The 27,987-nt window shown below is 39.9% G+C and overlaps 1 protein-coding gene across 9 annotated transcripts; it reads right to left on the bottom strand.

Annotated features, from left to right (window-relative positions):
• Positions 1 to 264: 264 nt before the first annotated feature.
• Positions 265 to 27,987, bottom strand: RBM39 (RNA binding motif protein 39). 9 transcript variants are annotated; one of them, XM_071455410.1, is made up of 17 exons: positions 27,680 to 27,984; positions 24,470 to 24,532; positions 22,552 to 22,601; positions 21,162 to 21,356; positions 15,743 to 15,808; positions 15,581 to 15,634; positions 14,064 to 14,181; positions 13,270 to 13,422; positions 12,587 to 12,724; positions 12,032 to 12,097; positions 10,816 to 11,020; positions 10,527 to 10,604; positions 4,968 to 5,000; positions 3,868 to 3,943; positions 3,638 to 3,743; positions 1,349 to 1,427; positions 265 to 1,260 (listed from the first exon to the last, which is right to left on the bottom strand). In XM_071455410.1, the coding sequence occupies exons 2-17, from the start codon at positions 24,518 to 24,520 to the stop codon at positions 1,160 to 1,162; spliced, it is 1,569 nt and encodes a 522-aa protein (XP_071311511.1). In that variant the 5' UTR covers positions 24,521 to 24,532; positions 27,680 to 27,984; the 3' UTR covers positions 265 to 1,159. The 9 variants fall into 9 exon arrangements, 7 of the variants coding, with proteins under 7 accessions (XP_071311511.1, XP_071311512.1, XP_071311513.1 ...); XM_071455411.1 differs by having other exon boundaries at positions 15,581 to 15,631; XM_071455412.1 differs by lacking the exon at positions 4,968 to 5,000 and having other exon boundaries at positions 27,680 to 27,985.

Here is a 27,987-nt window from a genome sequence, read left to right as displayed (position 1 = left end):
GGAGGGCTTTGTCTCTGGCCTGAAATTTAAGCATGCCTGAGGAGGATAGGAGTTGTGCCCAGATCCTCAGCAACCATGGCCACACTACACAGAGGGCTGGGAACAGCTTCTGCACGTACTTCTGAGCACGACAGCCCACGGCGTACCTGCATACTGTGTAGTCATATCCCAGACACTGGGTACTGCACAGCATCTACCACTCACCTCCTAAGCACACACTGCCTAAATCACACTGGAAGAGCAGAGAAATAAAACTTCATGAAGGCCTTTTTAAGAGAATTTTATTTGAGTGGTTCTTACAAAGATTGTTGCAATATGAAAGTCTTTGATAGAAATATCAAGCTGTCTTGTCAAACACACTGAAGTAACCCAAAAATATATTTCAGAGCTCACAGAGCTTAAAAAGAGCAAAGATTATATGCAACCAGAACAAAACACTTTTCTGTATTTCCTACCCATTTTCAGACTTGGCTGAATTCCTCCAGCTCTGCCCCACTGCACGTGTGGAAACTCATCTGGAAATGCAGAGATGTTTTGTTTGGAAACTTAGACACACCTCACAGTATTTACAAAGAAACTTTTACAGATACAATAATCAAAAGTTACCATCAAGAAATAAAACCCTTTAATCCTCCTATTCTTACCAATTATTCGGCACAAAGCAAGCTGAGTAGCTGTCTGCAGTCAGCATTCAGTAGCTTTTTGGATTTTCCATTTATACAAAAACACTAAATATGTCCCTTCATCCAGTCTCTCTCTGATACTACCCTTGAGCAGATCACCCACATTTAGTGAAATGTAAAATGTCTTTGCTGCATTAAAAGAAAGGCTCATGAAACATTAAAAATGTCATTATGTCCCATCTGCCTTTTACAGAGTACTTGTTATCTATGAGCTACTTCTCAGTTCCTACAGATCACCTTTGTCAATGTACAAGAATTACAAGGCAGAACAAGAAGTCAACAGCTTTGTATACAGTGGAAATGCTAGTTAGGGAGAATGAACACACTGCATTTCTGCTTACTTCATTTTATTTTTAAAGATAGCAGGAAGTGTACACAAAATGACATTAAATCCTTTCCTTTAGTTTTATCTAAATAAAAGATAACTCAATCTTCCTCCAAAAAATACCTATGTACAAAACTGACTAAATTAATCTTCATCGTCGAACAGGAACCAGTAGTTGGGTTGCAGTCATAGAGTCTGGGAAAAGGCTGTGGTATGTTGGAAGAGGTACATACGCTGCTGTAATCATTTTACCTAATCACAAGAGGAAAAAAAGTAAACATCAGTGTTTGTCATTTCTGTAATGGATGACTAAATGTAGGCATGTACTTGGAACACTCACCTGCAAACCACCTCCCATGCAAAGCATTGACAGCCGCGATGGCAGCAGCGATGGAGGGACATTTCACATACACATTGCCCTGCAAGACAGAATAGCGCAGCGCATGAGAAGTCAGAGACACTTCCCCAATGCTGTTCCTCAGCCACCCCTGGACCTGGCTGGGACAAAGCCACACCCGCTCCACCAGGCACCCACTGGGATTAATCCATAACACAGAATGAGCACCAGAGAAGGGGACGGTGGTACTGGCAGGCACTACTCCACTGTGGCAGTTACTGCAACCTTCAATTTTGAACTTCACCAGAGACACCTGGAGTTTGCCATCTGCAGATCAAGCACTGTGCCTCCCTAATCCAGAGAACCACAACAGTCACACCCAACAACTCCAAGACATAGAGATGCCCACAGTAATGTGTGGCATTTTTCTGGCTGCCGGCTTAAAAACAGACCATCAGTAATACCCAAGGAAGATCGACTCTAGCTGAAACAGATTTTTCAGGAAAATAGTACATTAAAAAATAGATTCCAGCCTTTCCTTAGCAGCTTTAGTCAGCCGGTATTAACTCTTCCCACTGCAATCTAACTCATTCCTTTCTCATGGGGCAAACCTGAGCTTAGAGGCTGGTGTTTAAGGCACTAAGGAATCAATTAACATACAGAGCTCTGCTCTCAGCCTCCCCCTGCAAAGGCACCTAAGCTGCTTAAATGCCCAGATGAGGTGCAGGAACACAAAGCTGTGGTTTTCCTTAACACCCAGCAGAACAGACAGATGTGGTACATAAGCCATACACTCAGCTGGCACTGCAACTGGTTAATCCACAACAAATCACATGCTCATAAGCCAACCCCTGACAGCCCTCAGCACAGAAGTCTGGGACAGAGCCCTGAAGGTGCCTAGAATCTAAGCCTGGAAAACAGAATCGTACAATGGAAACTCTATCAGAGGGTATTTTATAGCTGTTGCAGTTTCTTTTTTTAAATCCACCTGCTAATGTGAAACAATTTTGCAGCTCCATGGGCTTAGAACCTATGTGGTTCCTGAGGGCTGGTGTAGTTTTGGGGGTGGTGGTTTTTTGGGGGGTTGTGCAGTGATTTTTTTGTTTTTTGTTTTTTTTTTTTTTTTTGTTTTTTTTTTTTTTTTGTTTAGTTGTTGAGAGGGTTTTTTGGAGGTGGGAAGTGTTATGGGTTGTTGGTTATTTTGGATTTTTTTTTTTTTCTGTCAAAGAACACTTCATTTTCTCTAAATAACAAACACATTATGGGGAAGGTTTCTGCCTCTCATCAGTCCAGTAGTCCAAGACCATAGGTGTGATCTTGAAGATTACAAGATGCTAGGTAAGGCAGCACATTGTTTTATGTGCTAGACTGCAGCTCCTATCTAACCTCTGTGTAACCCACAAGAAAGGGTTTTAGGTGATTTTGGGGGAGCTGCACAAGACAGCAATGGTTGAGTGCTAAGTGGATCATCAGGGCAGAACAATCCCACCAAAGCACACCAGCAGGAACATGGGTTTCAGCCTTATACCTTAGCATGGAACACAAGATGACACTTTTAGGGTCAGAGATAGAAATTAACCCAACTGTGAAACCATCTGAAAACTGAACTTCTGTTTGGGCTGTGAATTCTTTTAAAAAAGGGTTCAAGAGAGTTAATCTATTTACAGACCTTCCAGAGTTTATACAGTCTAAGAGCTGAAATACAGAGAAGAGGTAACCAGTCTGGGGTTTATGTAAACAAGGTGAAGTCAGAAGAAAAATATATTCACCAGTTTAAGATGCAGGTATTAATCTGGAATTCAGTCAGCAGCAGCGGTCTTTCTCTTCCCTGTTCTAACTCCAGGCCCTCAGACTGCCCATTGCAAGACTTTAATGTCATGAGTGACCACAACTGTTTCTAAGCATGGGATGAGGCACACATTTACCTTATGCTGTAATTCTGCTGGAGCAAGAGCTCTTTTTTACTGAAGCCTGTGCTCTGGAAAGAAGCAACTGAAGTCCCTGACTTGGGGGAAGGGCACAGCTTAAGGGAAATGCCAAATGCCTGAACTAGTCACTGCTCTTCTACAGCAACTTCAGCTGGGTAAACCTTCAAGAGCAGCACCAGAAAGCTCTCATCCAAGTTACACACAATGATTCACAATAGAAGAGAACCGTCTACATTCTGCACAAACTAAGAAATTTAGATACAGTGTAGGAAAAGCCCCATATTTGTAACGCTCCCCATGGACAAAAGAAAGCAACAGAACTCCTAACATCAGCTCAATGTGTCACCCCTGGAAGCAGGCATACCTGAGCTGAGTTTTTGTCAACATAAATGTGGATAACTCCTCCGTGTTTGTTACATTCCTCAATCACATCATCTTTAATTTCTGTGTCCCAGCCAGCTTCTTCTTCACTGTACAGGGGAAGGAAAAACAGGATAGATATCATTCACAGAAAATCCACTCCCAAAACCCATTAAACACATGCCTGCAACATTCATCAAGTCATTGACAAACAGACAACGATAAATTACTTACGTTTGAGGATTAAACATGTTGGAAAGCTGGAAGCACTGTGTTGCAAGTGGTTGTACAGAAGCAGCTGCAGCCAGAACTGTTGTAATGGAAAAAAAAATTAGCATATCGAAGAACCCACTATGCATGGCTCTAATTTATTCAGCATAATAGAAGCAGCTCTGACTAAACAGAAATTGAAGGCAGGAAAGCAAAACTCAAAACCAGACACTACTGATGATAGATATATTTAAAATGATCAATACAAAAGCCAGCACACTATGAATCACAGTTGAACCTGAAAAGTGAAAATATAATCGTGTACACAGATTTTGGCAGATTTTCCATTTGAACATTAAAAGGCATGCATCTTCATTTGCATTTAAAATGCCTGCCTGAGTTGTATGTCAGCACCTTTAATGTTTTGCTCCTCACAGAAGCCCAGCAGCAGCTCAGGACAGCACCACCCCAGCTGACTGGACAGCAGAAGACAGACAACCTTGGGGAATTCTTAAAACCTGTTTTAAGCATGGTGAATTATGCTTCAGAAGTGTACCTGCACTTTCATTCCTTGAAAACACAGATTGAAGGAAACATTTGACACCTGAAATTGATCTTTCCCTATAACAGTGAAATTATTACTTGTCATTTATTGCTGCTTATCATGCCAGTACATTGCATTAAACACTGTCCCACAGGCTGCCCTTCCATAGGCTTCAGGCTTCTGTCAATGGAGCTGCAATAACAGCTGCCTTCCCCATATACTACAGAGATTAAGGGTTGTGCAGTCAGATAATGACAAACTCAGAGACAGTAAACCCAAACTTCTGATTCTCAAATATCCCCTCCTCTAAGGCAGGGAGAACACTTCTACCCAACCACAAATACCAGTCCACACATTTTCTTGGACTAGTACATGGCTGGGGAATGCTACCAACACCGGAGAAAATGCTACCAAGAATTTTCAGTCAAAAAAAAATCACAGGATGATTCCCCACTTTCCCACAGACAACTAAGAGAACACAATTTCTCAGATATGGGCAAACCCAATACCAGAAGAATGTCCCCTACAGACACCTGAAATAAAATCTACTAATTACAAGTCATAATAAATGCTAGTTTACCTTCATTCTGCTGGGACAGTCTCGTTTGTAAATCTAAAGAAAAATACAGAGAAGTTAATTAGAATGCTTGCTAGCATCACTGTATCATCACCTGCCAGCCAGGTTGTTCAGCTTGTTTTACTGTGGTTAAGAGCTTATTTCAGTATCACTGTTCCTCTGTAGTTGTGAGTAGTTTCACTAATTTCAGCTTCTGTACTAGAATGTTCTGTACTTGACAGATTCTGTGACAACAAAGCATTTTAAAGAGCAACAATACCTTAAAAGGACAGACATGACCATGTACCTTTAATTCAATGTATCACTCCCAACTTGCTTTTGCTGTGATTGAGGTCTTTAAAAGACATGTTTTACTCCATGAGAAAATAATTACAGCAATTCTGACATGCATTAGAGGTGTGTGTCAACACCGACATCTTTACTACCAGAAAGCAGTTAAGCACACAGCTATCCAAACCTGACATTCTTAAAGCAGTTATCAAATTTCAAGTAGAATAAGGCAATATTTTGTCTGCTTTGCTTTCATATAGATGGCATAATGATACTAGTAACTTTAATATTTTTCAAATTCAAAACATTTTCCAGCATTCAGAACATGTGATTTGCCTAGAAAACATGATTTACTTGTTTAACAACATACACTTGTCCCAGTCCAAAGTGATGGGAACAAACAAATGCAGACTTTCTTGCCATTTCCAAGTAACATGACATCTTTGAACTAACAGAAAACTTCAGAATTCAAGAACTGTCATGTCAGTATAAGCCCCTTCAATCATGGTTCCATTTAAGAGACACTAGGTGTGAGCAAACAATCGCCTTAATTCACTCATTTAGGGAGTAGCAAAGCGATGAGCACCAAGTAAGCTTCCAAGCTTACCTGGAAATACCTGACGGGACCAGGTATCAACATACTTTTCCTCTTTCTAAAAAAACCTCCTCCACAACACTGAAGAGCCAACAGAAATAAATGTTTTTCTCTAGATTTTCCTCATGTGCCTTTCCAAGCGTTTTGCAAGGAACACGTACCAGGAACCATACTGAAAAGCAAGGGCTGGAAGGAGTAAGCTCTGAAGGTTGAGTTGTAAAAAGAGCTGGTGATATTTGGCACGTTTTCCATCCAGATCTGAACCCACAGAGTCCTCACCTCCATAGAATGCGAAATATCACAACAGCAAAGGCTGTCTTAGCCTGTATTCTCTGAAGAAACGGCATGGTCTTGGCCAAATCTGTAACTAATTACCTAGTTAATTAATATTCAGACTCTTGTGAAAACAAAGGCCTTTTAAAGAAAACAGCAAATATCCAAACTCTCAATTTAGAGGAGGACAGACACTTTTCCTGCTGCAATTCCAATCCATCATGTCCGGCAGAACTCATCTATGTGGGTCAGCCCGGGGCTCTACAGCCAAATGCTCCAGAATCCCTGCACCTAATATGGTAAACCTGCACATATCATCAATGCAAATTCTGTCCACGGCCAAGTAAGATCTGTTCTAAACACAGCAAAGTCAGCCACCACTATCTTGTGCAACAGTTTCACAGGTTAATTACTAACCACGTTTGAAACATAACCTGCTGCTCACCAGATCTTTTATCAACGAACTGGATTCTTTTGTTGCTCATGACTGAAGAACAGTCCTGTCCTCTCACTTCCAAAATCACTCAGAATTAAGAAATTAATTGTCACTCTATACAGTCAATTCATGTTTCCCTACACATAGTTTTAAATAGTATGCAGAAACTAAAATTAATACATCTGACCAATTCAGATCAAAGTAACTTTTTCAGTATATCCTTATGTAACACCTGTAAGAGCAGCAAGTTTAGCACAATGGGAGAACATGTTTAGTGTACACAGAAAGCACAAATACAAACAAATCTATCAAAGTATTTTGTGTCTCAAAATAAAAAGTTTATTTTGAAATCCAGATGGCTTTAAATAGGCCAAAGTCTGCCAAACATTGCCTAGCATCTTGAGTAATTTCTTAGAACAGAGACCAAATAGAGGTCCAGGATGATAATAGCTATCTCTTCCTCTTTTGCAGCACACCATATCAATTTTTTCCATAAACAGATAGCTCCTTCCACAAGTAAGGAATGCTTTCTCTCACAAAACATTAGAAGAATGTTCTATAGGCTGATTATTTTTAATTTCCTATGTTGAGAAAGAGAACAGGGAGTAGACAGTGACAACTGTTCAGCTTCAAATTCTTTTTCCTGCTGGATGGCCAAATTCTCAGGTGTCCCTTAGAACTAATTCTTTACCTTCCCTACTTTAGTTTTATTGACTCCCTCTTGAACATGGATTATCAGAAGTGTTTGCGGATGTATATATTACACCTCAGATGCTCAGGCCTACTTGCCTCTAGGAACACAGCTACTAATATTTTAACGATGTATCATAGTGCCAGGTCATGTTCTGGCACTTATAAATTGAAGCATTTAGGTATTTTTCTCCTCCCTGGCCATTCTTCCATTGCTAAGCTCCCAGACTATGCGAGTGGAATTTTATTTAACCCTGAAGAGGTGAACAATATACAACACCCCAAGAATTTCTTGTTGACAGCACCTATGCATTTATTCACCTCATTTCTACTGCTGACCATTTTCATTCATGTAAATATTACTCAAGACCAGCCCAACACCTGAACTTTGGCTTTAACAACAGCCTCCAACTTTCCCAGCTTTCATCTGTAAAAAAATCCTTCTCTGAGCCAGCTTCCTGACACACCTTGTACTTCCTGTATTACTCACTTCTCCAGTTTAATAACTTCCAAATGACAGGAGTCTAAAGATCAGCAAGAAGCTGCTCCTCCTCTGCCAAGGAAAGGCAATTTAATCAATGACTGTTGGTCTTTAAATACATTTTCTGACAGTATGCTATACTTTCATAATATTCTCCAGTTTACCCTTCTTCAGTATGACCTCTGAAGGAGCAAAGTCTACTCAGTAACAGGACCAGAATCTGGCCAGACCACATTCTTCTTCCTTCAAGTGGACTTTAAGTATAATTTAGTCACATGTTTCAGCTATATACCGTATCATGGACTTAAAATGTTTATCAACAATACCAGAGATGAGAGATGAGACCTCATGTTTCATACATGTATTCCATCCCTCATTTCATGGGACTTTTACTCCTCTGAACTGTTTACATTAGCCTCTTACTTTTAGCTTTCTTTCTTGGGAATAATTTTCCTTTTTTATTTTTGAACTACATATTCCTAGCTTACCTTCCTCAAATTCTAAACTTTATGACCAGTATCCCCACTACAAGTTGAGGCAACTAAATACATAGAAACATCTTGGGAGTAGTTTTTCATTCACCTGAGTCCCACTTCCTTTTTTCTTCAAGAGTTGGTAAACCTTCATCTATTGCTTTCATGACTTTAACAATGTCTAACTCAATCTGACTGTTGGCAGACAATTATCTTTTTATCTGTTTCCCAAACTAAAAATCTTGTTTTATTATCAGTCATTTTTCCTATTGTTCATAGGCTGTGTGGTCATTCCTTATTTCTTTTGAGGTAGCTGATCACCCAGGTTCAGTGTGGAGCCCACACTAACAAAACTTTTTCTTCTTTCTGTAGAATACAGATCCAACACAGCAATAGCAATGTAAAACATCCTGCCTGTTCAAACACCCAAGTTGCTCAGACCAGATGACTTAGTTGCCTTGTTTCTTCAACCATCAGTTAGACCTGTTTGTGTATCCTTCCATTTAAATGTGAGCAACTCATGATCCCTCAAGTCAATGGTCATTTCTATTCTCATCCGTAACATCTTCATTACTTACCAAATTGAGTTTAAAATAGCATCCCCTCTTCATGAGTCAGTGAGTGTTTGATGAAGAAATTTGTCGGATATCACATCCAGGAATATCTGGGCCCCACCATTATTACTAGCAATTCTTCTCCAATCTGTATCGGGGAAGTTAAAGTCTCCCACAATGACATAATTCCTGGTAGTAATTTTCTCTAACAAGAGTAAAGAGATCTTTAATCCATAACCAAATCTCACTTTGGGGATAGCTCATGACTCTACGGCAGCAAAAAGCTTTATCTTTTTCCCAAGTTACTTAAGTTGCACATGTCTGCGTTATTCCTTTTGTACAATGCAAGTGGAAAGAACAATGCTACCCCTACCACCTTTATTTCCACAGTTGCTAACATGCATCTTCTTCTAACACCTGTATTCAGCCTCATTTATTTCTCCGCAGAGAATCATGTTGTTTTCTCATTCTGATTGCATACTACCTGAACCATTCAGCTGTGTCAGACATTTTTGGCCATGTTCTTGATTTAGTGAGCTTGGATTTCTTTTGACCTTGTTTGTTTCAAATGCGGGGGAGGAAAAGGACTGGTGTTTTTTTAAAACACTATTCTCATTTCTAATTGCTGACATGTTTCTACATGAGACTGCCACACCACTTTATACCCTGTGTAAATGATGATCTAACTTCAGCGGTGGTTAGCTTTCCTTCTCTTTCTGGACTAGACACACTTTTTCCTCACTACTGTATGTTTTTCATCCTTCTCAAACAGGCAACCGACATTTTTCTGTCACTGGCCAGTTCCTTTTCCTTCCAAGGGCACATCTCTAAAACAACTCTATTATATTCTTTTAGCAACTGTCTACATCTTCATATGTATGCTCTTCTTCAGACTGCACCTGACCTTCAGTAACATGATTCAGACCTATCTTATTAAGCCTGAATCATTTCCATCACAAGCTCTGCTGGAAGGCAAACAAGAACGCTACCTTTTCTTTGCTACTTTCCTGACACGTCCCACACATTCCAGCATCTGGTTATTTGTGACATTCAGGTCCTTTCTACTGTTATGACAGTTTCCTATCCCTTGTTCATAGTATTAATCAAAAGTAGCAAAAAAACCCAAACATTCAGGGAGATTACTCCCTGCTCTAGTTCTGAAGACCCCATGAATAGTTTGTTTTTCAGACCAGCTATGAACTAAGCAGCAGCAATCACATCCCTCAGCCTCATTCCAGGACATCCACCTGCAGAACACACATACAACTATAGCCAAACCCAAGCAAAAGACGCATTCCCTGACATAAAATGTCTTTCCTCAAGAGGACATAATACGCTGTAAAAACGCTGCTGCCATCTTTATGCTGTGTTCCCCATAAAGTCCTAATAACCTTCCTGCCCTTTGTACAGCTCTGATTTTTCTACAGGGGTCAATCCCCTTCCAATTCTGAGCCTGCCATTTTCAACAGTCAACATGTATACTGCAGTAGAACATACAAATCCCCACTAGCACAGAGAATAGTGAAGAGAGGAAGGTTTGGGGTGAAAACCAGCAAATTTGGAAAAATATGCGAAGTGAATCACACCCATCCAAATTGTGATATACCGTCATTAGTTACTTGCTTATGATTTAGCAGTGTTTTACCGTTTGTAAAACATGCTGCAATACCTCATTTTAAAAGACCAAAATGCATTTTCATTTTAAAAGCCAAAAAAACATAGTTAAGTACCTCCTGTCTCAAATTTATAAAGTAATTTAAAAAAAATATATATAGGTCATCATTTCTTACCTGTCACAGCTCCAAAGGCCAAAGATCCACTCATCTGCAGAGCCTGCTGTGCAGCTGGAGGAATCTGCAAACCAGTACCTGGAACAGAACACAGAGAGACCTTGGAGCAAGCCCTTTCATTCATTTAGAGATGCAGTAACAGAAACATCATAAATATTCCTCTTGTCAAAAGATAAAAAAATACCATGCATTTAAACATTTCATTCATTTATCCAAACAGTTCTGTGGAGTGTTTTAATTCAAATTCTGCAAACTTCTTCACACACTTGTTATCCAACATTGCACACACCTTCTGCAAGTCTTGCCATCAACTGAAGCCGACCAGTTGTTCCCAAATCAATTCCAGTTCGTTCCAACTCATCGCTGTCCAAAAATGAGCTAGCACTGGAAGCATCAGTACGCTCAGTTACATGTCCAACTTTCATTGGTCTCCCAGCCAGCTCAAATCCATTGAGTTGTTCCAGGGCCTTTTTGGCACACTCAGAGTCTGAGAACTGTGGTTTGGAAAAACACAAATTCAGTAATGCTTGCCTAAAGGATTCAGCAACGCTTCTACTATATGTAATATCCACAATTACGCAAACAGGAGAAACTCTTTAAGATAATAGCAACAAGCTAATGTACATGTGCTCAGAATTTTTCATTTAAACCAAACACACACATATTTTGGTATTTACTTTCTCATAATTAGGTACTATATATTTAAATATATTGTTGAAGTTATAGCATCTAGATACTGCAATCAACAGAAGTCATGACTGTGGCTGTCTTTCAAGAGTGACACTCAATTCCTCTGCAACCTTACAACTGCCATGGTATTTACAGTTTATTCCTAACAGATATTCTGCTTTATGCTGCAAAACATCAAAATAAACACACAAGCATTTTATCAGTGTTAAAAACGTCAAGTATGAACTATATAGTAAGTTTGGTTTCATTTGTGTCCATGTGCCAGAGGTCCCAGACGAGACTTTTTTCCTCATGACAAATTGCCAGGTCAGTTAAGAAACTCAAGTTCACAAAACTGTGTACCTGAGGGTAAAGAGGAAAGATGTTTTTAACTGAAAGTTTCAGCCCCTATTATTTCCCCTATAAAGCTCAAGTTAAATTATTTTCACCTATAAAAACACCAGTCTTTACTAGTGTCTTTGCCTGCAGAAGATAGCATTTGCTTTTGCAGGCACTGACTACAGAGGAAACTATTCCCATCTCATATTCACTGCTCATTCTCAATACCCAGACAACCCTCAGAAACAAAGAAAAAAAGCCAGTGCTGCATCCTGCAATATGACACTTCTGAAATGAGACATATAGTTATCGAGTAGCAATTTAGTACCTCCCATGCATATGTAACAAATTTAGATTGTGCTTAGTTTATCATGTTTAGATTGCTACTATATAACCACATAGATATACACAGAAGGTTCACATATAGAGATACATACTCCTACATGGGAAGGTTACACTCAGAAATCATCTTAGAAACCTGGCAATTCTAGTCATACCGTAATGAATCCATATCCTTTTGAGCGTCCAGTTTCACTGTCCATCATGAGCTGAATACTTTCAATCTGAAGATAAGAATAAAGCTATTTATTAACAGACATTTTGGAACAAACTCCAAGATACCAGAACACAACATGAAAACAGCCCTGTCAAATACACGTACATGAATGTGAAACTATTACTTTTTTAAAATTAGTTTCTCATTCCTTCCTCATTCCAAAATTAGTATACAAAAGTAGTATAGCTAAATAGGTACTTGGATAGTAAGAGAAGCAGGTAAACATAAGGGTTTTGAGCTCATCTATGGGTAGAGGCTTGATGCAGAATTCTAGCAGCATAAGCACGCAGACATGATCAGATCGTACCTGAAATGCACTCATCATGGCACTTCACATGCTGAGAAACTCTGTTTTACAAACTAAGAAAAGCAGTATGCCTGACAAGTGCTTTGTGAGTATGAAGATGAATTATTTCCAGAAGCTGCTAGGGCTCTACAACTAAGCTAGGTTTCTCAAATAAACTACTCTAACACAACATGCCAAATTAAAGCTTACCCTGCCAAATGGCTCGAAGATTCCTCGAAGCATATCTTCAGTTATATTGAAGTGTAATGATCCCACATAGAGCCTCATAGGACCAGCACTGCCCTTCTGCAGATTATTTGCCATTGCTGCTGCTCTGTTTTTCTCTGCCTAAGGAGAAAATAAAAAATCACCTTCGATAAGAAATCAATAAAAAACCCCTAACATAAGAAGTAAATACCTATCAGACCTAAACTAGAAGATTCACCAAACATACAGAAGCTGTTGCATGATCTGCAGTCTATCAGACTTGAACTTAAGAGCTACAAAACCCAAGACCAAGACCAAGTACAGAGACAAGAGACTCCAAAAGCCTTCAAATTGAACAACTTCATGCAAAATTCTGACTTCTACCCAGGAAATTATCTAGAAGGCATACACAATATAGCCTTCACTTCTGTAACATTATTAACAATTTCTTTACTGTTATTTGCTTAAGATCTGCATTTTCCTAATACCTTTACACAACTTTCAATCACTTTAATTTGCCTGTTATCTACTGGCAACAAAAATCCATTATCACTAGCTTAAATAATCATCCTTGTTACGGTTTTCCAAACAGTCAGTAGCAGCCAAATTCTCAAACATTAAGTTTCTCATCAAAATACAAGAAGCATAACTCTGCATGAACAAAAATGAGGTTTACAATTCCTTACCTGTGATGCCTGTACTATGATAGGTACACCCAGGACTCTCTGTCCAGTCAGTCCTATTGCCAGGGGCACTGAACTAACATCAACAAATTCAACATAAGCGATCCCCTTGGAACGTCTGGAATTTCTATCTGAAATCATTCGCACATCACGAACCTGAAAGACAACAACAGAGATGGAAATACTTTTAGAGAAAGATGAAAAAACCTAATGCAGCCTATTTCTCAGACACATATTAATACTGAGAATTATTTGCCAAGCCAACAGCTTTAATTCTACAGCAGCATACACCTTTTGTAACAAATGTATCCCAGAGGCAAGCTAGCACTAAAGCTGTTTTTTTTTGTATGTGACAGAAGGCAATTGCAGCACTCTAATGCTTTACGCTAGAACCTTACAGCTGATAGAACAAATGAAGTTTTTCCAACTAAGAAGTTACATGAATTTTCAAATGACACTATAACTGACAGATCTCCTGTCTCAAATTTATAAAGTAATTTTAAAAATATTATTAAAAATTTTTTTAAAAAATAAGAAAATATGAAAAATGAAGTTGAGTCAGAATTGCATCAACATGTTTTGCCTCACATCACATGAACAAGCAACTACTGAGAAACTACATTTTCGTGTTCAAAGCTTTTAATAATTTGTTCATCATTAATCCCTCTTTGCACAGGCACAGGAAGCTCCAGAAAGCCACATGCTCACAATTCGGAAAAAATACTGAACCTGTACTAAGTTGTACTAGGACAGCTTGTGGCAAAATTCAAAATTATTTTAACTTCCCTATCAATTACCTTCCCTACTGTAGAGAAAAATTCTTCCAGGTCTCTTGGTCGAATTCTTGCAGCCAACTGCATGCAGAACACTGTTCGAGCATCCCTCTCTTCAGGGGTAAGATTATCAATAGGTTCTCTGGAAAGAGTAAAGTTCAGCTAAAAAATCAACTGAATTAAGATAATTCATCTTTGGACCACACACAATACACTAAACAATCAGTACTTCACAGTCTGTTAGGAAAAAAAAAAGCCTGCTGTGTTAAAAAAACGGCAGAGTAAAGAACTGAAGGGAATACCAAAAATTAACATGATAAGTTGTAACATAACTGAATATCCTATTTCACCTGTGAGCAGCAAATATAACTGGAAAATTCTACTTTATCTGCAAAAGCATAAACTGAGGCACCATTTTGCTACTGTCCAGAACTGGTACCAGATACCACTAAGGAGCTTATATGTCCTTTTCATCAAAAAGATGGAAGGACAAGAATACAAAAGCAAACAGGGCAAAACTAGCACAGACCAGCTATCCAAATTCTCAGAGAAGTAGTGTGGGCTAGGCTTTACCAACTCACATCTTGAATTTACCCAGTCACTTTGGAGTCACTACAGCCACCGCATAAAACAAGACTGACATCCATGTAAATAGAACTTGCAGTCCTCATTCCATAGTTTCAGCTTGTTAGCCCATAAAGAAGTATGAACAGTACTGAATTACTGGAATGAATAGTAGAATTACTTTGATCCTTGACACATTAAGAACTACAATAATTTTATTTATTAGCTGAAATTAGATGCACCACTGTTAACATATTGAAGCTTCAAATCTAAACAAATCTGACTTGTACTCAACTACAAAGTACATAAGAAGTAGCATGGTGTATCCTGGATTGAGCGCCCATCCATGTAGTATGTATTTTTTTCAAATTAACCACATAGATATTAAACACTTAGAAAACACAATAAAAATTTAAACATCATTATCTTAGTAAGAGTTTGCCAGTCATTGAAAAACAAAATGAGATTGGTGAAATTTGACTGCATTAACGTAAGAGAATAATCTCATTAGCAGCTATCTAAATCCTATTCCCTTAAATGAGAAGGCTAAGAATGGATAAGCAGCTCCTGGACTGCAGAGGCATATAGCCTCTCAACAAATAACACTAATAAATACTGGACAGCAAAAAGAAGCATTTGTACTTTCCCATTTCATACTCTAGATTATTAAGTATGATTCAGCAGAAAAGCTAATTTAAATCATAATTAATGGGGAGAAGATTGAAAATACAGAAACACAAAAAAACCAAACTAATTGAGACTTGTTTTGCAAACTGACATTATTTACAACCTTTTTATGACATGGGGAGAAAGCAACATACTACCAATGCTCTTTTTTCACTAGTTTTCTGAATGAATTCCAGCATTACTTATGAGTGTAAGCTGGAGAGCAAGTAGTCATACATTATTTCACCATCACTTTTCCAAGTCCAACTAGACAAAAACAAACAAACCCAAACATAGGTAAAAAGTCATACCTAACAGGGCTTTTGTCTTTTCTGAAAGGACTTTTGCTTCTAGAGCGACGTCTGCTAAAAAGAAAGATCAACAAGATTAGAAGAAAGCTTTCCAATATACCAATCCTGGTTCTAAACAAAACCTATTAATGATGCAATGAAAAACAGAGAAAAGTCAAAAACCTTAATTTGATGCTGTGAGGCAGACCAATCTTCCCTCTGATGGCACTGTTGAATTTTGGACCAGAACTATGGCAGAAGAAAAGACAAAACACCTGAGTATTTGTATTCAAAATTTCCTGTCTGTACTCACATTACACTCCAAGTGCTCACCCACCCTTGCCTCTGAACTTGTCAGCATTTCCATTAGCAGCACTCACAGCATGCATCAGATAATCAGTTGGTTACCAATACATGCAGCACTTCAGACCATAAGGCACAGAATATGATCCCCTCCCACTTTCACCTACACCACAAAATCCCAGAATATGCAGGACTCTTCATGAGACAGTCAGTCATGGCACATTTATATATGCAAACTATTCTGAGCTACAGTTACTGTTATAACCGTTTTCACCTGTCTTTTTGTCCACATGCAAGTTCTACATCAGATGACTGCAAAGCATAACATTCATGGCCTGGAACTCAGCTCCAGAGCTGTATGCCAAGTGATACTGGCAGGATTACTTGCTCGAGTGTAACATTTTAAAATCAAAAAGTGCCAAGAAATTTAAGGTGCAAGAGCAAACCAAAGTGGCTCCATGCAGACACCTGCAAGGGACACGTTCACTAATGGTGTCTTGGCTCTAACCACTGAAGTGCTGCAAATATATAAATGAAGCTTCCTTAAAATTCCTAATGGCCATCAAACCACAGAAGCAGTGAACCCAGCAGTCAGCTGTATACAGACATGTAACCACAAAAGGAATCCAATCTCTTGACTGAATCTAATTTAATTCCCCAAGCATCACAGAGTCTCTTAGAACAAACTGTAATCTGCCCTTTGCTTCCATATTAAGGACAGTCCTCTTGCTAGTTAATGGGGCACCCAGGAAGAGACTGTGACATGAGCAGTAAGATTCATCCTATTGTGCTCTCCCTGAATTTCATCTCCTGGTAGAGAGTTGTTCAAAAGGCAAAGAACAACACCTGTTAACATTCTTCCTGTATCTCCACCAAGCGCAGAGGCACTCTGCACAGACTGAACACTGTGCACTGGGCTTTGGCTTTCCATCTGTACACAATTGATTCTTTCTGCTGTTGCTACAAATTGATGTAAAACACCCTGAAAGACACGGCGGGCTGAAGACATTAAGTAGTCTTTCACTAAATCCATTTGGCCACGCAATTTGTCTGAAAAACGTCTTCTTGCTCCTCAGTGGAGCAGTAATGCTTATAGTTAAACTCAGCATCCACCACAAGGAGGAGGATGCCCATTTTTTTAAGCATGTCATGACACAGGTGGAAGTAGTGGGCCAAGATCCAAAACCGTGCTGGCCAGGTTAAAGCAAGGGAAATATGGCCCTGTACAACACTGGAAAAAAAATAAAGAAAAAAGACCATTTAGAAACTACTTATGAAGAGAAGATAACTACTTACTGAGAGAAAATAAGACATAAAACACAGACACATGTTGAGGTGAGATCACAATTGATCAAAACCAGACTTTTTTTTTTGCCTAGGAGAAATTACTCCCTTTCTTGCTCAAGTCCAGACAAATTATTGCCGGGAGTGTCCATTCAGGTTCTTCAGTATCTATGGAACAACCGCCAAAAGCTGCATCTGGAAATACTGGTACTAATTTCAGAGGCTACCTTCTTATCAGACACGGGACTAGCCTGCATTTTCACATCAAATGTAAAACATGGTGCTCTCTATTTTAATTCAAATGCAGACAGACAAACCAATTACAGTGACTCCAGAACACTAACATGCAGACCCAACTAAACAACAATAAATAGTTAAGACCATGAGTTTTCAAGGAAAAGGTGAAAGAAATAGTTTAAGTATTCATCTAAATCTAATGAATAACAAAACCAAAACACAAACAATTGAAAAGTAACAGTTCTCAAATGCATGCACAAAGTGGGGGTGGGGATGGAGGGAGGAGGAAAAAGGGGCAGCAAAAACCCACAATCCACCACAACTCCAAAAATCTCCACTGTCTTTCTTGACTAGTACTGTAGTACTAGTACCCCAGACCACTGGAACAGACCAAGCACCTTTTTTGCCTAGGGCAAGGTGAGAGCCCAAATTACCTTCTCAAAATCAACAGTATAGCCTTTTCAACAGTATTCTCCCTGTGTTTTTCTAAGGAGACTTGCTTGTAAAGCTGTAGATCTCAAGTAAAGTTTCTGCATTGCTTCTACTGTCTCTACAATTGTTGCCCAGTTCCTGCTAACCTGTACGGAAACACCATGTCACAAGCCATTAATCTTTATGTCTAGGAGTCACCTTCTTTGTAAGCCAAAGTCCTGTGCGCAGCCAAAGCACACACTTCCACAAAACCTAAGAGATGCCACAGGGCCCAATAATGGCCAGGTCAGAAGACAGCCAGCAAATTATCAGCTTTTACCTACTCATTCATATTCAAGATTCCAACAAAAAAATGTCGGACAAGGCAAACTCTGGCTAACAAAGTCCAGGAGAATCACAAGGAACTTTCAGTCATCACTGTAATAAACCTGTTTTCCTAACAGCTTTGTCTAAATGTGTAATTTCAAAATAGAAACAGTTTGGTCTAAGTGACTGCTACTGTATGTTGGCAGCAGCAGATGTCTAAGCAAGAATACTCAGTCAAGTTCTTTCTCCTAAGAGACCTTAAGATACAGCTATGTAACACTTAAGGGACAACATACGTGAAAATAACATGAGAAAAAGAACCCTGTGAACACTTAGCAATGCAAGACAGTCACCTAATTTTAACCTAATTTAAAATTAAAGCATTTAACCACATTTCAAGCCTAAAGTGAGAAACTCAAAGTTTTCAGGTTCCCTGTAGCACTCTCCTCTCCTTTTCCTTCAGAATTGTCTATACTAAACTTTTTTCCTCACTACTTCTGAGATGCCGCCTAACTGTTCCCAGCAGAAAAACCATCTTGGTTTACAAAATCAGCTTGAAAATGAGCCTTTATAAAGCTCATGAGGAAGATCACAAGGAAGAGTAAAAAATAAGATAAATTAGAAGCCATTAAGCAATTTGGTCTAGATACTGCAGTTAGCCACAACCCTGTCAGCAATAACTCCAACCCAAAACTACCAGAACAGCCCCACAAGGAGAGATTCCAGAAACAAATACTCCAGCCAGAAAGAGTACTCTGGCGGTCACTTTTGAAACACTGAACTTATGCCACTGATACAGAGACAACTTCTTCATATCAAAGCTCGGTATTGGTAGATCCAAAGGTGGCTGGTGATGCAGGAGGCTTAATCACCAAAGTTTTCATCTCTCTGAAATTCAGCAACTGTTACACAGATTTAAAGGTGAGTCCCTGCATTTTAAGAGCCCTGAACAGGAACTCTTCACAATCCCTTCTCTTTCACACATTTAGAGCCAAAACTAGAACTCTGGAATCACATTAGCATGTTTATCATTTTAACAGGACTGTTCATCCTCTACAACTGAATGACAGCAACTGCTTGCTGACTGCCATCAGTCAACACCAAACCTTCTGGGACACATGTGCTTGCCCTCCACCAGTTTTCCACAAAACCATCTAAACACACTAGAATTCTACTTGGTTAAGGGAAAGCAATGATTTGGCAACTGAAGCAGTGAACAAGCTATCAAATGAATAGTACAACTATGTACCCTCAGAGCATACTACATTATCCCTGCTTCTTGTTCCCTGTATCTCAACACCAGAGCAATTGCCCAGAACAGCTACAAGAGAGTGTCAGGATAGCAAAAAAAGACCCTTTGCAACTACTTACCTTTCTGGCATATCTCAGAGCATTAAAACAGGCATGGGTTATTGTAGAAACATCAATACTTTCGACCTCTACTTGCAGAAATTATTTTGGAAGACCAGAACACTGGAACTCCCAAATTTCTCCAGGTAAAAAACCTTCTCACCCAGTGACAACAAGGAAAAAAAAAGAATAAAACCCTACAACACAGCTGGAAGAATGCAGCAATTCCCAAGAGCTCCCAAGCTCTACAAGATGAAACAAAGGACATCCTCTCCACACAACACTGCACTGGAGGGAAGGATGCCAGCAGGCTCCATATACAGAAGGCTGAAGTTTTTGATCAAGGTCCTCTGTACCTTGAGCCACAACAGTGGCACTGGCATAACCCAACCATCCACTGTCATCTTACACGTGCAATAGAGTTGTAGGAAAACTACTCTGCACTGCTGAAATCTTTACAGCTGAAGTCCAGAGCAGTGTACAGAGGCTCTGATACTCAAGACAAAGGAAAAGCAGGGCTGATACATTATGATCCCCACATACACAGGACTGATGATGCACAGGATGCCATTGCACCTTAGAGGACCCAGGAACTGCAGCAGGTTTTCATGACGAAAATGCCAACATCCAGATGACTTAGCACAGAGTGAGACCTCAGGAAGTTTTTGTTTGTAGTCCAAGAGCACAAAAAGCCCGAAGAAAAACATTCATGTTCATAAAACTGCACAAGCCTACAATTTATCAGAAGGTAAACACTGTCTGCTCAAACATCTTGAAGAGATTTCTCTATCATGGATGGCATTATATGTCATGATTAAAAAAATACATCCTTTTCAAATGCCTTCTTTTAACATGATCTTTCATTCCAACATTTGACAACAATTGAGATGAGACCTGGACAACAACAGAGACAAACAGCAGCCTCAGGTAATCAATGACAGTCAAGCATACAGCCCAGTTCTCACTGAGTTTCTGCAGAAAGAGGCAATGGGAAGCACAGGGGAGAGCCACAGTACAAACCATCAGAAACAATATTGATGAAAAAACATCTTTTGAGAATTGATTTACAAATGCCTGGAACCATCTACTGCTGAAGTTCTATCAAGCTAAATATCTGAGAGGAATTGTCAGCCTCTAAACAAGTCTGAGAAAAAAGCAGGGCAAATTTGCAACACACGGGCATTACTAAGACAAGATGTTCCCAGTTTGGATGCACAAACATGGAATATGTTTGTGTGAATATCCATTTATGCAGTTAATGTTCAAGAACAGCAAGACAGTAAAAATCTTCAGTAATATCAAAAAAAAAAGGGTACGAGCCTGGAACCAAATTAACAGACTACTATTAATTTTTTGGCAGTTAAGCCATCAAGTTCATATACTTTAAATAGTTAGGACATGGAGAGAATTTGGTTGTTATATTGATTTTGTGATAAACTTAGTTTTCCACTCAGCTGTACACATTCTTTCATTTGGTTTCCCATCTCTGTCTTGGCTAAGAATGAAAACTAGAAGAGGAATATTACTATCCTCATTTTCACTCTGTATTTACTGACATTCTTCAAACTTCACCTCTCACTTTCTTTTCAATTATAATTACTGACCAATTTAGAAAGCAGAGAGTGAAACTTCAACCTTCCACATTGTAACAATGAAGCAGCACACATGCAACTCTGTACAAATAACCTACTAGGGACTTCTATAGCGGCCTCTGAATCTGCGATCTCTGCTCCTAGACCGGCTGCGTCTGCGTTCTTTGCTTCTGCTCCGTTTCCTTTCCCGGCTTCTGCTCTTTTTCCGTTCCCGATCTCGGCTCCGTTTGCGTTCCTTACTTCTGCTCCTCTTTCTGTCATGGCTTCGACTTCGACTCTTGCTCTTTTTTCTCCTGACAAAGAAAAGTGCAACTTCAGATACACACACAGTTCAGTGTTATTTACCCCGCATTCCCTCTGATGTTACAGACACTGATGGGAAAAGTTTGTACCTGATGCTATTTGTACTTTATATTCTAAATGAGTGGCTAAGCATGTCAGCAATCTCCTTTCACGAGCCACATGAAGTCTGCAACAGCACATTTTTCTTTTAAATTTTTTAATTGCTAGAGAATGCTTTCAGAGGAGTAAAAGGACTAAAAACCCATTTCCTATGTTAGACCTAGTACACAGCAGTTGCAGTACTTCATCTTGTGTTCAAACATGCTTCATGATTTTAATAACAAATTATATAGCAAAGTAAAACAAAATGCAACAAAAACGGAAAGAAAGAGGCAACTCTGGGGTTGTTTCCTCTTAATACTCCCTGCCAATTGTCTTTTACATGCTGCTTAAGAGTTTTGCTTCCTACTTGCTACTCCCACTCATATTATTTAGAACACACGTAATCTGTATGATTTCAAAAGGTAACAGCAGCATACATGCTGACTTCAGTGCATTTCTGTAATACACAGCTAACTTTTTACTGTTTTGTCAACTATCAACTTTGCAATTATTCTCTTTACATCAATAACCTCTTCACCAATGATGCTTATAAGGTAAGGAATTTATTTTACAGACTACACACCTTTTGGGTATCACATCCAGGTGTTCACACCCTGGAATTACGCTTGCTGAGCAAGGTGGGCTTGTACTCTTGTTTTTTAAAAAACTTGTACTAAAAATTTAGACATCTTGAAAGGGCAGGGACACAGAGAATAGAGCAAGATGATTTAACACCCTAAACCTTTTCAAGAAATCACTGGTGTCTTTAACAGCTTTCCACTGCTCCAAACCACAATTCTACAACAAATAATTTTTAAAATGCAAAATCCACTGCATAGGTAAATTAACAAAAGTAATTTAAATATGCTGAACTACTAAGTCTGTATTTTTATCTGATGCTAGGTGAATGTTTCTGCAATTTTGATTACATCAGTTGCAAAGGGTATTAACTACATTTGTAAACAAAATAAGATTTCCAAATTGCTGCAACTGCAAATTCCAAGCTTTTCCAAATTATTTCCTTAAACACCACTAACACGGATTCACAAGTCCACAAAAACCAGCAGCCTCTACCCAAATGCAGAGAACTAAGAAAATACTTACTTCTTGCTGCGTTCTTCATGGCCATTGGCACTGCTCAATTTGTTCTCATCCTAAGCAGGGTTGATAGAAGAACATCGTGAGGACGAAGTGGAAATATTTCAAGTGGTCAAAGGGTAATGGGAATAGGAATAAGAAAATAAAAAACAAAAATTTTAATACTAAATTACTTGTTTACAGTTTAATGTGGAAAGCTTTAGAAAATTTAGGTAGGCATGTTTAACCACTTTGCTGCTTAAATTTAAGTCATACAATTACAAAATACAAGACTTACATCATTTAAAAGTGTGTATTAAATTGTAGATACTTCCATACATGGTTTAGAGAGCAAGTTATCCTGTAGAATTCAGCACTCAAGTGACTAAATGTTATTTCTATAAAATTTAAGAGGAAGTCTGAGGTGTTTGCGAGCCCCTCTGATTAGTACCAAGGCTATATCTCTGCCTAAGCCCCGTGGCTACACTAGCAGCCAGCCACTATCGATTTCCTGTGACCGATGCCATTCCCGAGATCTTCACTCATTTTCGTTGAAGGGTTGTAAGAGCTTGATGTCACCTCTGTCACACATCTCGCCCTGAAGCAAACAGGGATTCACACTGCTTTAGTAACGTCGACTCCCAAGAAAGCCATCAATAATCCACCAGTGCAGCCTAAACATCCCCTATTTCCATACCTGTTTACATGGAAAATATCCATGTTAAGCCAGGACACAAGAATTTTAACACAACAGTTCACAAATTTCTCTTCAAGATGTAAACCTAACTGCTAAATATTACATTAACTAAATATACCACTTAAAACTTACAAATGCTCATCCAAAAATTCATGACATGGTCGTAATAAACACTGCAGAACAGACTGAAAACAGCTGCTATATAACTTATATACTGGCTTTACAGTTTAATCACATTGGTTACATCAAAAGTACAATTCCTAGGCGATTTAAACTTATATACATTTCTTCCAAAATCAGTAGCTAAAGCATGCAGTCTGTTAACACTTCACCATCATCTGGTGGAAAACAAAAAAAGACAGTATTCATTTGCTGCTGGTTTAAGTGAAGGACATCACTAAGCTAATTGATAAAAAATTTTACAGAAAAATTGACATTTCCTAATTAAACAACTAGGACAGAAGAACACAAGAGCTTCTTTTAGAATGATACCACAGACTGTGATACTGTCTTTTACTTGCTAAGAACATTCTATTCAGGGATCCAAGAATTTCTATAAATTCATTCACTCAGCAATTGATTTTCATCTGCCCTGTTGGAAAGATTAACCGCCAGCAGCCTTCTGCATTAAAAGCAAGTCCCACTCTTCTCGCACTGAGCAGATTGTTCAAATATTTACTTGCCATGGGACTGGCGAAAAGGTTATTCTTGGAGCCCCGCTGTTTTCCCAAACCACTGCATTCACCTTGTTGCTATACCAAACTAGGCTTCACAATTTTAGAGGAAAGGTTTTAGGATTTTGGTTTCTGGGGTTTGTTTGGTTTTGGTTTTGTTTAGTTGGTTTTTGGATGGATTTCTTTTGTTTTGTTTTGATTGTGTTTGGTGGCTGTTTTGTTTTTTTTTTTTTAAACCTAGGGGACCACGGTACAGCGATACGTCACTCAATTACTACCTTATGATTGACAGTTCACACTGGAATCAAAGGTGAATTCATGGGAGTAGAGGTGAGATATCGTTAGGCAAGTCTACAAAGAGAGATAGATGGGCATTTATTCATCACGCTGAAGTGAAACTACTGCACAATATAATTACATTAACAGTATATATTAACTTGAAAGTTACATGTAATGTATGTCCAATAAGATAAATCATGAGGGCTCCAGGGATGTTAGTTTACAGTTCAGCAGTAGTTTCATGAATAATGCTAAATTAAGGTAAACAGGACCTCACTGGCATATTTTTTCTCACCTTCTTGTAAGGAGCTTCAAGCATTGCTTCAATATCAATATCATCAGCCATTTTTCAGGACACCTGAAAGAAGAAGCAAATTTCACCTGAGTTGGAAAACACCCTTGTGCTTTATATTCCAAAAGCTTTTGTTTCAGAGGTCATCACTGCATTGGCTCGAATTCACTAAACATTTACAAATTCGGTAGGTATTTCCAACAAAAACTGGAATGAAGTTTTGCCCAATGAGATAGTAACAATGCATGCAAAATAATTACAGCTGCAAACAACAAAATTTGACTGAACACTATTAGCCAGAGGAAATCCAGAGGCACTCCATTAATTTCTTTCAAAACAAAGAGCACAGCATATTTATGACACAAACACAGCTCTGGTGGCCATCTTGAGAAGTGCTAGAGCTTCAGCAAAGGACAATGAACAATCAGGCAAACCTCTTCACAGCTCCTAGCCTTTTCCACCATCATTTACCAATCTCAGCATGGGGACACCATGGTGCTTTAAGAAATGCAGCTTCCTCCATTACAGGGGTCACAGGAAAACAGTTATGATTCCAGCACTAAGAGCTACTAAAGCATACAAAAAGTCCATCCAGTCTGGAATTTCACATCTCAAAACAAAAACATCCATCACACCAGGTAACACTTGACACCATCGACATTTCGGGTTTAGCTGCTCCTCTTATTTCTAATTTCAACCCCTTAATATAATTTTATGTTCACTATACTCTGAATCACTTTGACGCTTGATTTCCTCTCTCTATGCAGGTACGCTATTAAGCACCTCTCAAGACTCTTGGCATTAAACTTAGATATTCAAATTCCTCGAATCTCTTAGTGGAAGTTTCTCTCTTTTTTTTCTTTCTTAAGCTCCAGAATGGCCAGTCCTCTAGATCCGAGTCTGACAGCCCAACACTGAAGATTTGTGTGTGCACCATAAAATGGATTTTTAATTATTCAGGTTAGTTCTTGCACCTTGTCTACAGGCAGTAGAACTGTGCTGTCCCAAGAATAACAAAAATGCTCCAACACATCAAGATCCTTTACACTGGTCACTTATAATGTCGTAATCGAGAATGCTTTGCCAGAGCTGCAGCACATCTGACCCTGGCCCAGGGATACATTCTAGAATAAAACACCATCCTCAAGCAGGATCACAACACTGGAAGTTCACGTTCAGTACTTAATTGAGGCAGACTAACCTCATTTTCAAATTATTACCTGTTGGGCTACAGTGCTATCACTTACAGATATGACTGTCCTTCCTTTAAGTGTAATAGCACAATTTTACTTTTTACTACTGAATTTACAGTCAGCTTTTCAAGCCATCTACATACATGCACATGATTTAATTCACAGCTGTTCTACCAGTATGTAGTATAAACAGTACATCAGTATGATTAAAGGCATGAAAAAGACAAACCCAGATTTCTACAATACAATTCCCTCTGGTGACAACTCCCACCCAAAATTACATTTCCAGACGTGTACTTTAGCCAACATATCGAGCTATACTTGGAGAGGAATTCTTCATCCTGAAGAGGGGTGGCCATAATAGGGACCACCAAATCCTGAATTGCATGGAAAAGTGCAGAGGGAACGACTATTACTGCATTCCCCCCAAATAATAAGTGAATGAACTATCATCCAGTGGATTCAAAACAATGGTCTTTATACACAAAGCATTTAACCATTGAATTCACTGTTGAAGGGCACTGTGGATCCCAACAAAGAAAAAGAAGCACGTGCAATGTTAAAAAAAAAAAAAACAAACCAAACCAAGAAAGTTTAAAGAAAAAGATTTTGATTAAACAAAGGCACACCTCGCGACCCTGAACTACAACTAACTGACAACTAAGTGCACACAGAGAGAACTGTCAATGTGTGACTGCGCTGTTCATTCTTTTTTTGGCATTTACTGCTGGCCACCATCATTGAATCTCCTGAACTGAATGGACCTTTAGCCTCACCCCAGTAATCTGTACCCTTTGTACTCTTTACAAAACACTTCCACTGGGACAATACCATGTTATCAGAATTCCTTCTCTCTACGTGTACCAGTCCTGCTATCAGCCCTTCGATGCATACATATAATGCATATAATCATGCTTCATAAAAAGTTGGAAGTATTTTTTTTAAAAAACGCAAACGAAAGCCCTTAATAATTTCAAATTACTAGAAAACCCTGACAGATTCTCAAGTATCTTTCATTAAACAACAACGCTCCAAATAATTTTCCTAAAAGCCTTTCAGCTTTCTCAAAAAAGCTAACTATGGCTAACTTGTTTGTAAAGGGGAAAAAAGAACCAAAACCACCCAAACAAGCACACGAAAAACACCAACAAAAACACATGCCAAAACATCAAAATTAAAAAAAAAAAAAAAGAACTACACCTGAAACTGTGGATCTACAGAAAGCATAAAGGGACATGAAATTTATTGTAACGGACCTAGTCACTATTTGGAAAGAAATCACTATCTTTCTGCTAAACTATACCACATAAAAGGAATTTTAAAGGGTCCCGTTCTCAAAATTATTTGTTTTAGAAATCCAACGAATGACAATTCGACCGTTTTTCATGTAGTGTCCGGGAAGAACATCAGGAAATTTTAGGGAGGACTACGACGCCTCAGAAGGGAAGCTAGCCTCTCAGCAGGACCCATACGTCTACGGGCAGGTCCCCAGCTGCAATTCCCAATTCCCACATACTCCTGACAGGATCGAGCGGATCGAATTCGGTTTTCCCAGAAACAGGGATGCCCAGCGCTGCCTACCCCGCCGTGGCCGCCTTCCCACCTCGCTTGTTCCAAAGGCCTTCACTCCCCGTCCGCCCGCGGCGTCCGGTGCTCCCCCACCTCCGCCCCGTCTCCCTGCGCAAACGGCCCCACAGCTGCTCACGCCCGGTCCCTCCGCACAGTGCCGTCACGAGAAGAGAGGGGGAGCTGGAGCGGAGGGAGCCGGGGCGGGGCAGCACCACGCCGGGGGCAGCCGGGCCTTCCCGCGACGTGGCCACGGAACAACCAAACCGCACAGGGCCTGGCCGCGGGGCGGGGATCGCCGGGCGCACTAGCCCTGGTGAGGTGCAAAGCGGCCCCGCGGGCAGGGCCGAGGCGGCCATAGCAGCGGGAGGGGCGCAGACGCCCAGGCCGCAGCACCCCGTGGACCAGGCCGCCGCTCGCCTGGCGGCGGGGCCCGGGGCCCACCCGCAGTTACCTGCGCCGCGGGCAGTGCGATCCTCGCTAGGGCCCCGAGATCCGGCAGTAGCGGCTCCGGCGTCACTACTCTGGCGGTGGGGAACGGGCCCGAGGGTTTGAGCACCTTCTCCAGGCGTCTGAGTCTTAAATGGACAGCGGCGCTCAGGCAGCCCCGGGGAGCGGGCGGCGAGGGGCGGAGTGGCCTTGAGTCGATCCCGGTGCCGGTCTGGCCCCGTCTATGGCTCCGCGGCTGCTCCCGAAATGGCGCCCGGCCGCTCGCGGCTCCGCGCACGGCACGGGGGCGCCCAGCGCACCGCGCAGGGGCCT

This window comes from Agelaius tricolor, unplaced genomic scaffold, assembly GCF_023055355.1.
Source record: "Agelaius tricolor isolate 1412-34295 unplaced genomic scaffold, bAgeTri1.0.p SCAF_49, whole genome shotgun sequence".
Taxonomy (NCBI): Eukaryota; Metazoa; Chordata; class Aves; order Passeriformes; family Icteridae; genus Agelaius; species Agelaius tricolor.
This window is presented reverse-complemented; position numbering and strand designations above follow the sequence as displayed.